The sequence below is a fragment of the Nematolebias whitei genome, chromosome 12, assembly GCF_014905685.2.
Source record: "Nematolebias whitei isolate Nwh7 chromosome 12, NemWhi1, whole genome shotgun sequence".
NCBI classification, from domain to species: Eukaryota; Metazoa; Chordata; class Actinopteri; order Cyprinodontiformes; family Rivulidae; genus Nematolebias; species Nematolebias whitei.
Genome location: NC_056509.1, coordinates 35885324 through 35899654, shown reverse-complemented (window position 1 = coordinate 35899654; position 14331 = coordinate 35885324). Strand labels below are relative to the sequence as shown.

At 39.8% G+C, this 14331-nt stretch overlaps 1 protein-coding gene across 1 annotated transcript in view; it reads left to right on the top strand.

Moving 5' to 3' along the window:
- The first annotated feature begins 484 nt into the window (after positions 1-484).
- Positions 485-14331, top strand: part of LOC119417909 (nesprin-1) — a 38233-nt gene continuing 24386 nt past the window's right edge. The window contains exons 1-13 of the mRNA XM_037685157.1: positions 485-605; positions 992-1125; positions 1726-1809; positions 3966-3986; positions 4274-4366; positions 6575-6756; positions 6852-7048; positions 7590-7702; positions 9404-9511; positions 9884-10021; positions 11766-11930; positions 12021-12133; positions 12288-12456. Coding sequence (XP_037541085.1) covers positions 485-605; positions 992-1125; positions 1726-1809; positions 3966-3986; positions 4274-4366; positions 6575-6756; positions 6852-7048; positions 7590-7702; positions 9404-9511; positions 9884-10021; positions 11766-11930; positions 12021-12133; positions 12288-12456 — 1638 coding nt within the window. The remainder of the gene's footprint in view (positions 606-991; positions 1126-1725; positions 1810-3965; positions 3987-4273; positions 4367-6574; positions 6757-6851; positions 7049-7589; positions 7703-9403; positions 9512-9883; positions 10022-11765; positions 11931-12020; positions 12134-12287; positions 12457-14331) is intronic.

The following is a 14331-nucleotide window of genomic DNA, read 5'->3' as shown; positions in this document are numbered from 1 at the left end:
TATATTTCCAGAAGAAGTAAGCTGCGCTCAGTGTCTTCTTCAGAGGTTTTCGTGTCGTTTCCTTCAGTAATTCTTGATGCAGCACCACCACAGGCAGGGGTGGGGGTGGGGGGTGGAACAAGTTGCTCAAAGGGTTTGGCTCGATTGACTCAGTACAGTGTGAATGCGAACTGTACCAGCTGAAAATGTAACAAATGTTCCAATTTTAGTCCCCAATCGAACCGAGCCTACCGGACTATCAGGTGTGAAAACATCCTAAGAATCTGGGCTTCTTGTTCAGGAGTGATGGTAAGATAAAGGGGGAGAGGGATCGACATATCGGGGCCTCATCTTCAGTAATGAGGGCCTTGCTTTAGTCAGTCATGGTGAATAAAGAGTTAAGTCAAAAGCAAAGCTCTTGATTTACTGGCCTATCTATGTTCCAACCATCACCTATAGTCTTGAGGTTTGGATCATGACCGAAAGATTAAGATCCCCAACCCAAATGGCCAAATTGAGCTTCCTCCTTGGGGTGGCCATGAGGCTCAGCTGTGGAGACAAGGTGAGGATCTCCGTCATCCAGGGGGAGCTCAGGGTGGAGCTGCTGCACCTCTGCATCCAAAAGAGTCAGTTGAGGTGGCTCATGCATCTGTTTTGTGTGTTTTTCAAGATGTGAAGAAGTGCTACAGCTAGCTGCTGTTACCACTATTTGTGCTTGTAAATAGTTGTTATAATCCAGTTTAAATAAGTGCAATATGAAACTTATGGCAATTTCAAAGTTTATAAAATTGATTTCATAGCAACCAGTATGACATCTTTTAGAATGGGGTTGTTTTAAGATGATAGAAGCCCACTGGTCATAATGGTCTTATCAGTCCTACTTGGACTAGCCGTTAGCTCATCAATCAAACTGAGGTTGCTCAAAGAGTTTCCACAACAAGAGGATATTAATTGTTCATGCCCTTTTCCATAAAACCCTGTTTCTTTTTGATCTAATTCTCTTCTATTCTAGCATTTAATTTGAAAGCACGTCTTTGTTTGTCTGCACAGTGTGTCCCACCTCTTGAAGTGAAAGACCTGTTTCAGGACATTAAGGATGGTGTGATGCTGCTGGCTCTCCTGGAAGTCCTCTCTGGACAAAAACTGGTGAGTCTTTGTGGGTCATTTCACCATCTTGTGACTCGGCCGCACACTTCAAACACTTCATTCTCTCTGAGCTGGATTACAGAACACCCGAAGCTGCTGTAACGTGGCTTGTTCTGATGTGATAGAGAAATTGTGTCGTTTTTCATTCTTTGTTTGCACCGCAGCCGTCGGTTTCATTGGAGCTGCAGAATTAATGTAGTGAATGTGAAATGAGCCTCAATTACATGGAAAGGCTCATTGATTTGCTTGTATTAGGATGTTTGAATTGTGAAGGGAAGCCCAAGTTAACAAAGACAGACCAGAGTTCACACACACAGCACAGAGACACACACAGCTCAAGGATTTAACTTGGCCAATATTGCCTGGGGTCTAACATGTATGTCCTATTGATCTGGTTGCTTGTAGTCAAACACAGCCTTGACTGGACCTCTGCAACTTTCTCGTTATTTCAGAATCTGGACAATAGATTTTAGCTCTACTGTGAGATCGTTATAATTTTTTTCATGTATTTAAAGTGAATGTCTAAATTTCCTTCATAGTTTTCCTTTCTGTCCATGGTTGCCTTCTTTCTTTGTCTATTGTTCTCCCATTCCCTCCCAGCCCTGTGAGCAGGGCAAGAAGCTAAAGAGGATCCACTGGGTCGCCAACATCGGTACAGCTCTTAAGTTCCTCGAGGGTAGGAAGGTAAGAGTTCAATGTCGTCTTTTTATGTGTTTTTTTTTTTATTGCTTTTTTCTACCGTCGTCTTCTTGCTCAGAGCCTCGTGGGTGCAAATATTGAATCTTGACCTTCAGTGACCCGCTCCCCCCCCCCTTCCTCACAATTCCCACATCTATCCTGAAACCAGTATTTTCTGTTTTTTATGTTTCCGCATTACATTTTGTTGGCTAAATCTGACTCTGCCAGAAATTTTCCATAAATAATTCATTTAATTTAGTTGCTTGGATGCTTGTAAGTGATGGAAAAGTCTTTGAAAATCAAATTATTGGACTAATTCTGTCTCTTTAATCGATTTGTCGTACTTGTTGGTCCTGCGCATTACGTTCACTTTATCATATTAGTGTTTAGGGTTGTTTGCGCCATTTGTTTGCTTCACTTATGATTCAAAAAGTGCTTTGTTTCCCCCCGCTAGTTCATCAATAGAATTACATTAAAAATACTCAAAATGATTTTAGTTGTAATTTTCTGAATGCATCATCTGCCCAACATGAGAGTGTGGAAACCAATTCTTGAAGCTTTGCATGGCTCATCTTTGGATATACATAAATAAGCCATAAGTATGAGCTGGAGTCTGCAGGGACATTGATTTCTTCTTCGCTGTGACAGGGTTAAAACTTTAAATCCTTTGGCAGTAATCTGCATTCTAGAGATGAGACATCAGTGGGCACTTCACCATTAATGGCTGTGTGCGCGAGGCTCTTTACATCTGTAAGTTGAGAATTAATCACAAAATGTGCCGTGTGGAACTGATTTGCACACACGTGGTGTTGACGTTACAAGGATGTTTGCTCATATATGGTTGCGCTCTGAGGTTTGTGATGTTTAAATCATATTTGGATCGTGTTGAAACTCCTCATCACATACATTTAACTGGGGAGTGAATAGTCTCAGGACTAAAAATACCCAGATCTGCAACTTGTAATTGTTTTCTTTGCTAATCTGTTTTTTGTTTTCCTCTGAAAGCTGTGAGCTTATCACATTTCCATAATAGATTTCAAGACTGGTAGTCTGTTGGCCCAACTCTGAAATGGATGATACTGGATGATGTTATAAGAAAAGGTGTTGCTTATAGGAATGTTTTATTGTTTGGTTTTCAAACCCGCCAGCTTCGACTTATGAATCATTCAGATTTGAGCTGCAGAGTACATCAAAACATTACAGTAGTCCCTCGTTTATTGCGGGGGTTACATTCAAAAAATGTTTCTAACCCTAAAGGATAAACCAGAGTTGTGTAAAATCCCAGAGAAGTTGAATGTCAATGCATCTCTCATGTCTGTGCTCCATCTTTCCTGGATCTTAGACGCTGTTCATCCGCTGTAGTTTATTTTCTCATGCTTCTTTTGTACTTCACTTTTCCATCTTCGTCGACGTGAATGAATACAAAGACTAAACAGAAAGTGGGTTCGAAATTATTTTTATATTACACAAACACAGATTTTAAATATGATTTAAACTTTTGCACAGTACGCTACTTTGCAGTCACTCGTGTGGATGGCTATTCGTCCAAACTTATTGTTTGTACCAAATGTCTACTTCCACATGTCTGCCTGGTTTTTTTTTTGCTCCTGTTACTGTGTGTGTGCTGGAACCAAATACTTGGGCTTATCATCTACACACTTCTGGTTTGATTTATCGGGGTAACCTGGTGTGATTTCTAATATAAAATCATGTATTACATGTTTTCCTTATCAGCTGCCATCCCACATTTCTCCACGCTGCCTTTTCCAGCCCCCATTCTCCTCCTCTGTTAGTTCACCTACATGGAGTGGTTGTTATTGCCATACGGTGACCCGTTGTGCTGCAGCGTCTCAGTAATCTGACCCTGCGTTTGATAATATAGAATACTTCATTATATCACAAGATACAGCCCTCTCTTCCCCTCCCCTCACGTCCAGCCTTTCTTTCTGTTCGTCTCTGCTGGATATAATCCCTGTTGCCTGTGTAGCGGTGATACATCTCCACTCTCAGCTAACCACTCGTGTTATCTCACCTTTGAGAAGTATCTGCACCCTTGCAGTCAATGAGATGTTTGCTTTCAATCAAATGCATCTTCAGAGCCTTCAGCTTCTCTCTCCCTCCCCAACTTTTACTCCCATTTGTCTTCTCTTATCTGCCCACAGTCTGCCTACAGAGGATCTCCGGTCAGTATTCACAAAGTTCCCTCTCTGCTTTGTTCAGGACATGAAGTAGCTCAGAAATATCTGCATCTTGCTGTATCAAGGATTACATCTTCTCTGTGTATTGCTCATTTTGGGAAAACAAATGTACCTCTGATTTACCAGATTGAGGGAAGTTGTATCTCCCTTGTCCAAATATACAGACTTCTAGTAAACGCTTTGTGAATAATCCAGGAATAGGTAGCTATCTTGAGTTATGTAGCTCATAATTAGAAAAGTACAACGGTGACTTTATCCTTTTATTGTCACAGATCAAGTTGGTGAACATAAACTCCACAGACATTGTGGATGGACGGCCATCAATTGTTCTGGGGTTGGTGTGGACGATCATCCTCTATTTTCAGGTAACTGTTTACATAAATGCCGCTACTCAGATGATCGAATGCATCGTACAAATTTCTGTCTGAATTTCAAGTTTAGTAGTAAGTAAGTAAACTTTATTTATATATCACTTTTCACAATCACAAAATGCTGTACAGAAATACAAAATACAGGCTTATAATAAAATAATAACAACTGATTAATAAAAACAGTAAGTACAGCTGATAAAAACAATAAATAAAGCATTTAACTAAAAGCTTGTCTGAATAAAATTGTCTTAAGATGCCTTTTAAAGGAATCAATAGAGATGGCCACACGAAAAGACAGGCAGGGCATTCCATAGTCGGGGGGCTACGGCCTGAAAGGAAAGGTCACCCAGAGTTTTAAACCAGGTCTTATTAAGAATTATATATGCCGCTGGGGAAATATATATTTTTTGGGTGAGTCTCTTCCTCAAGTAGAGGAATTTGAGCATCTGAGACTCTTATTTTACGAGTGATGGTAAAATGGAGCGGGAAGTGGATTGACGGACCGGAGCCTCGTCAACAGTAATGAGGGTGTTGCTCCCATCTGTTACACTGAGATAGGATCTGAGTCAAAATGTAAAGAATTCAATTTACTGGTTCATCAACGTTTCAGCTGTCACCTCTGGTCAGGAGGTGTGGATCATGACCAAAAGAATGTGATCCTAGACAGAAGCAGCTGAAATGAGCTCCCTCTGTAAGGTGCCCGGGCTGAGCCTTAGAGTGAGGAGCTCCATTGTCCAGGTGAGCTCAGAGTAGAGCTGCTTCATGTCAGCAGCTGAAGTAGTGTAGGCATCTGATTAGGATGCCTCCAGCAGGACACCCCTCTCTGGTAGTTTTCTAAACCGATCAGCATATCCAAAACATACTGGAGGGATTATATGTTATTTTTGACCTGAGAATGCCTTGGAGCTCACCAGGAAGAGCAGGAGAATGTGGCTGGGCAGAAGGATGTCTGCGTTTCCCCCTGAATCTGCTTCATCTAGACTGTTTCACAAGACGCTTCAGAGCCAGATCGGCCGATGTGGAAAAAGTAAACCACGATGCTGCAGCTCAGTGATGTGAGGAAGTGATAACATTAGTATTTGACTGCCCACTCGCAGGATTAAACAACAAACAGATTTATTACTGAGGGAATATCAACGATGACACAGCAACCTTGTAGTTAGTTTAAAAACGTTAATAACAAAGAGGATCACTAACGTGATTTATTTCATCCTGTTTTGTAATTAACATGAGGTAGATGTCCGGCACACATTAAGAGTGTTGCGCTCCACATCAATGCAGCTGAGTTCTGCTCCACGCCTCTTTAGCTTCATCTGTTATTTATAAACGGCATGCAGAAAAAGACAAACTTGGCTGTGCAACCAGTTAGAACATCCATGCCAAATCAAGCTCTTACAGGCGTTTCTGACACATATGTAAACACAAACCTAATCGGAGAACATTACAGTCTCTGAGCAAGATCTGAGTAAATGTCAGCAACCTGAGGACGTTAGAGAAATCTACAACACTGGTAAATGTTTTAATCACTGCTTGACATGCTGGCAGGTTTTATTTATGGATTTCCCGTCTTCTGTTTGTGTTTTATGTTTGACAAACAATAAATGTTCCACGTTTGATCAGCAGGCATGCACTGAAGTATGGGAATACAGCATGTTTTAAAATGGGTGCCCTAAAATCACGCACATGTTCGGCGTTTTTTTTTTCTTTCACAAAGACATCATAGAATAATTAACAAGGCGCCATTTATTTAACTCTAAAATAAAAGTTAAGAAAGCAGTGAAGATTGATAAAGAAATAAATGAGCTTGTGTTCAAAGAAACTAACATGAAATGTAATAGTTATTCTGATGGCAACGAGAAAACGTTGATTTGAAATCCATTTTTGGAGCACTGATGTAAATGTATACTTTATACTCTAATTGCTTAGATTACTATCTTCTCCATTTCCCCCTTTTAAAATATGTAAATTCACAAGTAGAATTCTTCTTGGATCTCTCTGAATTCAATTTATAAGATAATGTAATTGTTTCAACATTCTAACGTCCACATTAATCTTAACCATGCGCAGTGGAGTTGGCAGTAAAATACATTTTATACACATCTTATATTTTCACAGGTGTGTTTTGTCGCTCACAGACAGCCCAGCAGAGACAGCAAATAATAAGGTTGATCCAACATGTGCTGGTTTTTCTTGTCCCTACAGATTGAAGAGCTAACCAGCAGCCTACCAGAACTCCAGGCCTCGTCTAGCAGCACCTCCTCTGTAGACAGCTCCACCAGCAGCATTGACACCACCAGCCCTCCTGTCAAAAGGAAACCTCTGCCTCCTCTGCAGGGTGGAGCCAGGAAGGCCCTGCTGAGATGGGTTCAGCAGACAGCGACCAAGTATTTAACATATCTTTGCAAAAACAAATGTTCTGAGTGCTATATTATTCCAAATGAGCGTGTCTGCTGACCTTCTGAACTTCTGTTGTTCGTAGACGTTTAGGGCTTGAGGTGAAGGACTTTGGACCCAGCTGGCGCACCGGTTTAGCGTTTTTTGCCGTTATCAATGCCCTCCGGCCTAACCTGGTCGACATGGAGCAGATATGGAGGAGGCCAAATCGAGAAAATCTGCACGAAGCCTTCAAGTTGGCTGAGACCGAGTTAGGCATTCCTCAGCTTCTTGATCCAGAAGGTGAACATTTTCTGTATCATTTCTTATTTTATGGCGAAAATATATTTAAACCGAGCATCTAGCATTATGGTATTTATATTTAATTGCATTATTTTCATAATCTGCTGTATTGGTTTTAACAGAAATCAGGCTGGCTTTAATGCTGTTTAAATCTGTTTTACCTAAATTTAAATCAGCAGCATCTCCTCAGTGTCCTAAAGGCTAAAGTACAGTAGTGGATCTGTCACTGCACTGAAGTGCACCTCTGTGTCATTGCCAAACACCATCTGTGCCCCTTCACGCCTGCCCTTCAGAGTGATCTCTGACAAATCGAGCCTGACATCGGGATAATTAAGGTCCATTAGGCCGTGAGATTCGGCATGGCAGTGTCTCCAAACCGAACTCAGACACTGATGTGAAACACCGACAGTTGTTTTCTTGTGAGATGCTGCTGCCTGTCTGTTTAAGCCGAACCTCTTCCTATTGGTGGCCTTATTGTTCTACCTGAAGGGAAAATGATGAACTTACAGTCAACTCCAGCTTTTTGTGGTTTCTTTCTCAGATGTGGATGTGGACAAGCCGGATGAGAAATCTGTTATGACGTACGTCGCCCAGTTCTTGAGGCATCATTCTGACCGAAAGCAGAGCGACTCGGAGGGGCGGCATGACGAAGAGGTAACCTGGCTCTCAGACTTGTCCATGTTCGTCATTGTCTTCTCTTTTTCTGAAACTGAAATATTGTCTCCCAAATGGCACCAGATGTGCATATTTAATAAACTGCTTTTTGATTTTGTTCAGTCCTAACTTAAATCAACGAAAGAAACTAAACAGTAAAACATCAATGTTTGTGATCCTTCTCTGGTCTTGCAGTGTCTTGTAATATGTTCATCTGTTATTTCTACTCGTCTCTTTTTTTTCATGTCTTTGTGGCATTTCTGTGTGCTGACTGCTTTCCTGTGGTTGTTTGCTGAAATCTGTCCTGCAGCATGATGTTGCTCCTCGTGATATAGAGGAAATGTTTGAGGTAGGTCATGTAGCGCCCAATTAATTTAACTAGAAACAATGCACATTAACATTTGCTATACATTCAGCATTAGCTTTAAGTTTATTTTTCTGGTTCTTAAGTCCTGCAGTACTGTACATCAGCAATCAGATTAAACATCAATTTCCATGTCAGAATAGATCCTGTTTGCTAATATCGGCTCACCTGAAGTGACATTTTAGACCCAGGGGTGTCAGAACGACGACAACAGGAGGATGTCCTTTTTAATAAGATGTGATATTGCCATTTATGAACGCAGCCACCTCGTGCTGTGGATGCTGGTCCCATTAGCATGACAATGAAAGCCTCTGGCATCAGCAGTTTGAATTCATACAGCCTGTTTGAGGAAAGGATAGAGAATAGAAAAAGCTGTGTTTTTTTTAAGCTAAAAGTACCTTAACGCTGCTTTAACTACTTGTTTTCTGCATCATAATGTGTTTAGTCACAGATAATGCTTGGTTTAGTTCTTTAACAACTCTTAATTGCATATCAGTGCTTGTCCTGATCTTTGTGTCTACACTGGTTCTGTTAGAGCTCAGTGCATTTCATTACAATATTCTACTACAGAGGCAATATATGATATTGGGATTACAGGAACAGCTCTAAATTTGTTTAAATCATATTTATCTGATATATTCCAATTTGTAAATGTAAATAATGAATTGTCTTCATACACCAAAGTTAGTTATGGAGTTCCTCAGGGTTCAGTGCTTGGAACAATACTTTTTACCTAATATATGCTTCCATTAGGTAAAGTTATTAAACAGCATGGGATACATTTTCATTGTCATTTTATTCATTATCCCATACAACCAAACATACAACCAACCATGCACTATACAAACTACCTTGTATAAAATAATGCATTTTCATGTATAAAACAAAGCAAAATGTTTAAAGACAGTGTAAAGCATTTTTGGATACAGCTGATTTTGTGTGTTAAAACAGTCAAGAAGAATAAAGTTTTAAATTTCTACCTAAGAACAAACTGAGACTGAACAGCTCTCAGACTGAATCATCTATCACACAAGCTTGTTAGCAGCGCACTGTTATCGCCATGGTTTGTTGAAATCCAGAGAAACAGTAGGAGGTCTCAGACCAAGTATTGTGTTTAAGCTGAGTGTTGTTGGCAGCTGTGAGTTTTATTCTATAGGGAGAATGGATTTAGGAAAGCTCATATTTAAACACTCATTCTTCCTTTCATCCTATTGTCAATTTTTCCACACTTCCCTCTATCTAATTAAACATTTTGTCATTTTTGTCGTCTTTTTTTGTCTTTAACCTCCTTGTACATTTCACCCCCTCCACCCCTCATCCATCCCGACCTCCTGAAGAGAGAGCAGCGAAAGAGCCTGAGGGAGCTCAGAACGTGGCTCGACCAGCTGGAGAGTGAAGCAGCGCGGGCGCAGGAGACCGAGGCCAATCTTGCTCAACAGTACCAGGTTGGTGCGCGTGTCTGCGTGGGTGTCTGTCTGCAGTTTAAACCGGGGACACCAGACACAGGCGCTCCTATTATTAGCTTAATCAGTGGCGTTTCACTGTAGGGATCAGGCAGCCGTCATAACACTCAGTCAGCCTCGGGGATACATTTCATATTCAGCAGCAGCATGGAGAGTATCTTCATTTCTTTTGCACAAGTCTGAAAACTTGAAGACAGAAAAAGGCAGTATGTAGCAGCATTTTGCCCCTGATTTTATTAAAAATCTGATTAGATGTCAGTGGGAAGAGTGCATGATCAGTATGAGTGAAATTATTCCATCGGTAGTGTAACACCAGGGTTCAGACTATGTAAATGATTCGATTTATTTTTTCAGCTGTTTAAGAGCCTGCACGTCCAGGTGGAGATGAGGCGGAAACAGGTGGAGGGGGCTTTCCAGTCGACACAGAGAGACGGAATGCTGACGGTGGACCAGGCTCTGGTTAAACAGGCATGGGAAAGAGTTTCCAACAGGGTGAGAGAAGCTCAGTCTACATTTGCTGAGAAACACGACGTAGTTGTCATGACAACTCTCTTTGCAAAGCATGGCATGTTTGAATTTCATGAATTTATTTTTCTTTATTTTTTTTGTAAGCCTCTTTCAGAAACACTAACTGATACTTGAGGAATTATATATTTTATTATAAGACTGCAGTATGAATGCTGAGTGTTAAATTACTACTGACATATGCTGAAGACGCTAAAATTGAGTTGGTAAAGCTAAACCACTAGCTAAAAGCTAAGAAACATAACACTATAGTAGAAAGTACCAAAGTGTTCAATAAATGTAACAAAAGACTCGCTAAAAGCTAAGTCTAGCAAACATTAAGCCAGCTAGAAGGTAGAAGTAGCAAAAGGATAGCTAAAATCTAAATGGGGGAAAAAAGCTTTAACTATCTAGAATGTAAAAGTAACAAACAGCTGTGTAAAATCTAAAAGTAGCTAAATGACATCTGGAAGCTAAAAGGAGCAAATATTTAGCTAAAACATAAAAGTAAGAATTGATTAGCTAAACATATCTAAAAGCTAGTTAGAAGCTAAAATTAGCAAAAGCCTAACCAAAAGCTAGCTAAGAGGGAAACATCCTGATGCCTGCTCAATAGGAGGAAAACGTAACAAAAGAGTAGCTAAAAGTAACAGAACATTAGTTTGTTTTTTTTTTTTCTTCTTTCGGCTGCTCCCTTCTTCAGGGGTCGCCCCAGCAAACTAAGTCGCACGAAGACATGGCAGTTATTTTACGCCGGATGCCCTTCTTGACGCAACCACAGACCACCGAGCTACCACAGCCCTCTGTGTGGAGCAGAGAGCTGCCATCTAGGACACCCGGAGGAGCAGATGGTGGGGGTTAAGGGCCTTGCTCAAGGGCCCAGAGCGGAACAAATGAGGGTGGGGGCAGGAGTGGGTGCTTCACCTACCCCACCCACATTTTTGATGTTGTCTGTACTGGGGCTTGAACCGGGGAGCTTCTGATCACAGGCCCACCTTCTCTAATCTCTGCGCCACCACTCTCCTGAATAGAACATTAGCTAAAAAACTAAAAAAATAGCTGAACAGTAACTAAAATCTAAAAGTAACAAAAGTCTAGCTAAAAGTAATAACGGGTAGCTAGCTAAAAGATAAAGGTAGCAAAAGCTATCCAAAAGTAGCAGAACAATAGCTAAACACCTATAATAGCTGAACTGTAGCTACATGTAGCTAAAGGCTAGCTAAAAATTAAAAGTAACAAAGGCTAATGAGCTAAAAAGCAAATGTAGCAAAAAGCTAGTAACAAACTAAAATGACTGAACAGTAGCTAAAAGACAAAAAGACAGAAATAAAACAAATGAGCTAAAGCAGATTTCATTGGAGAATTTATTTGTAAAAAAAAAAAAGACAAGTATTTTGAAAAACTATAAAAGTTACAACAACAACAAAAAAAGACACAGCACCGCGATGAATAAACTGAGCGTTTTGATAGATGAGTGGCTAAAATAGAATAGCACAAAATATGCAGAAGTGGTTTGCAAACAAGAAATAACATCAGGCACTTTATATGATTAGTATTACATTGTGGTTTAATTTTAATTTTTAATTAATGCATTTTATTTTTGACTAACACATATTAATAAAACCAGCAAGCATTCTTGAAATATTCACTTGAGCTTTCTTTTGCTGGATTGTTGTTAAATAAGTTATACTCATGATGAGCACACCTATTAAATGGAACAGTTGTATCTCAGCTTGTAGACTGGCACCTTCAGCTGGACCGGTCCCTCCCAGCTCCTCTGGACACAGTCGGAGCATGGCTGCACGAGGCTGAAGGAGCCCTGCGACATGAGATCGTCGTCCAGCAGGCTCATGATATCACAGCAAATACTGTACACAGAGCTCTGGAGCAGCACAAGGTCAGCATAGAGCCCAAATTCATTAAAATATTTGACTGATCAGTAAATAAATATTTAAATGTGTATTTTGTCTCTGCTGTACATGTGCAGGATGTGTTGAAGAGCCTGGAGAGTCACCAGCAGGTCTTTCAGAGAATTCATAAAGACAGAAGTGTTGATGGCGTCCCTGTTCCACCTGACCAGCTCCAAGACATGGCTGAGCGGTGAGTCGTGAATGTACATTAGTAAAGTTTGAACCCCCTCACGAAACTATACAAACCACATTTAATTATTATTCTTATTTGCAAAAGCTGAAGCAATACACGAGTGTAAATATATCGGTCGAAAGTCTTGTATACATTTTGTTCTTTTTGACAGGATGAACTTTGTTTCTACGTCCTCCAGCGTCCACCTGGCAAGAATGGAATATCTGGAGAACAAACACCACATGCAGGCCTTCCTCACACTGGTCGAGTCCAAACTGAAATCCTGGATCATCAAATATGGCCGCCATGAATCAGTGGAACTGATGCTCAACAACTATATTGTAAGGGCTTGTTTCAGTTTGATTTCTTCTCTTCTAAATAGCTGAATCTTTAGGGTTCTTTTAATGTATGCCTTGCAAAGCTTGCGTGTTTTCTAGTATTTGAGATGTTTTTTTTTTTTAAACTTTATGCCCATTATGATATTATTGCTATTCTTGCGTCTTCATCAGTCGTTCGTGGAAAAGCAACGTTTCTTTGACAAGTATGAGGTGATGTTTCAGTCCCTGAAAGAGTCTGCAGAGGCTTTTACCAGTGTGGACAATTCAGGTGAGAATTTTAAATTTAATTTAAATTTTGAAACTTGGCACTGACAAAAGACTAGCTTAAAATTGTGCAGAAAGAAAATCTCAACAGAGAACAAAAGAACGAGAGCTCAAATAACTTGCATTCTTATTAGTGTGTTTGATGTGTTTATGCTACTATAATACAAATTATACTAATATAAAAGTTAGATAGTGATGTTGTGTAATCAGTAATTAAACAAGTAAGTAAAACACAAATCAATAAGTTTTATTGTGCTGATTCCAAACCGTACTAATGAAGCTAAAATTCATTTAAGAAAAGCATAATGTTTGTGTCTGTAGTATGACAATATAAGAGATATATATGCATACAATATTCACGAGTTCCTCATCTTTCTGACTGTGTAATGTCGTGCATTGAATTTAACAGAAATGTAACGAGAGACGTTATTTATCTTTGACCCATCAAAATGAATGCGGTCATTTATTTTCAGAATCAAAATTTAACATCAAACATTTACATTAATTTGGCAAAATATGAAAATAATAACAGACAAGTTTCACAGAAAATGAACTTCAATCACGCGGCGGTGACTGAGGACTTTGCTTCAGATATTTCTAAAATATCTGTACTGATTTTATGAGATAGAGGAGAGTTTTAAGATGAAATGGAGATTTATCTTACAGAGAGATATGTGAGGGAATTAATCTGTTTGACCAGAAATTGCACGCTCCATCAGATATCAGCTTGCCCACGGTACACTTGGTCGAAAATAGAACCCTCTACCTGTTGATGATGAAATCAGCGTCGGAGCAGGTTCCTTTCTGACTCTTTTCAGCGTCTCCGTGAGAACTGCCAAACCCTCAGAGAGTCGTACGTGGTGTTCAAACAGAAATTATAATCCCAAAACGTCTCTGGATCATCCTGAACGCGTTTGCACCCAAGAACTCTGAACTCCTTTCATTCTTCAGAACTTCTCAGACTCTAACAGAATCTTTCAACTCCAGCAACTCTCTAGTTCTTCATCTCCTCAGCCTCTGGAATTCTCTGGAATTCTAACATGAACTGGGAAGTTGCCACATTTTAAATGGGTCGACTTCCGGTTCATTTGAGAGCTTTTGATTGGTCGATGGACCAGGAATAGAGGTGTGGTGTATGATGTAAGATGTTATTAAAAATCAAGGATTGTTTAGTAACGAACAGAAAGATTATTGTAGGACTTCAGACTTCGTGGAGTCTCACACTTATAATCTTCTGCAAAAGTTTAAACATGACATCTTTCTCGGTAAACATTTTAGTTGACCGAAAACCGACCTTTAACATACTTACATTGCAGACAGAAAAATCAAGAAATGCATATTAACCTGATTTCTTCTTTGAATGAGGAATAAAAATCATTACTTACTGTTTATGTAAAATAAAAATGAGTAGTTCTCTTCAACCTGTAAGCATTGAGTGAACTAACACAATTTTGATTATCAAACATTTGTAAAACAGTGATGATCATAAAAATTGTCTTTTCTGCTTGATTAATTCAAGAAAGAAAGTCACCAGATGGCTCAGACTGTATTCAGATCAATGAAATAACAGTCCCTGTCCATCTGATAGATTTGAGGTCATCAGGGTCAGATCAG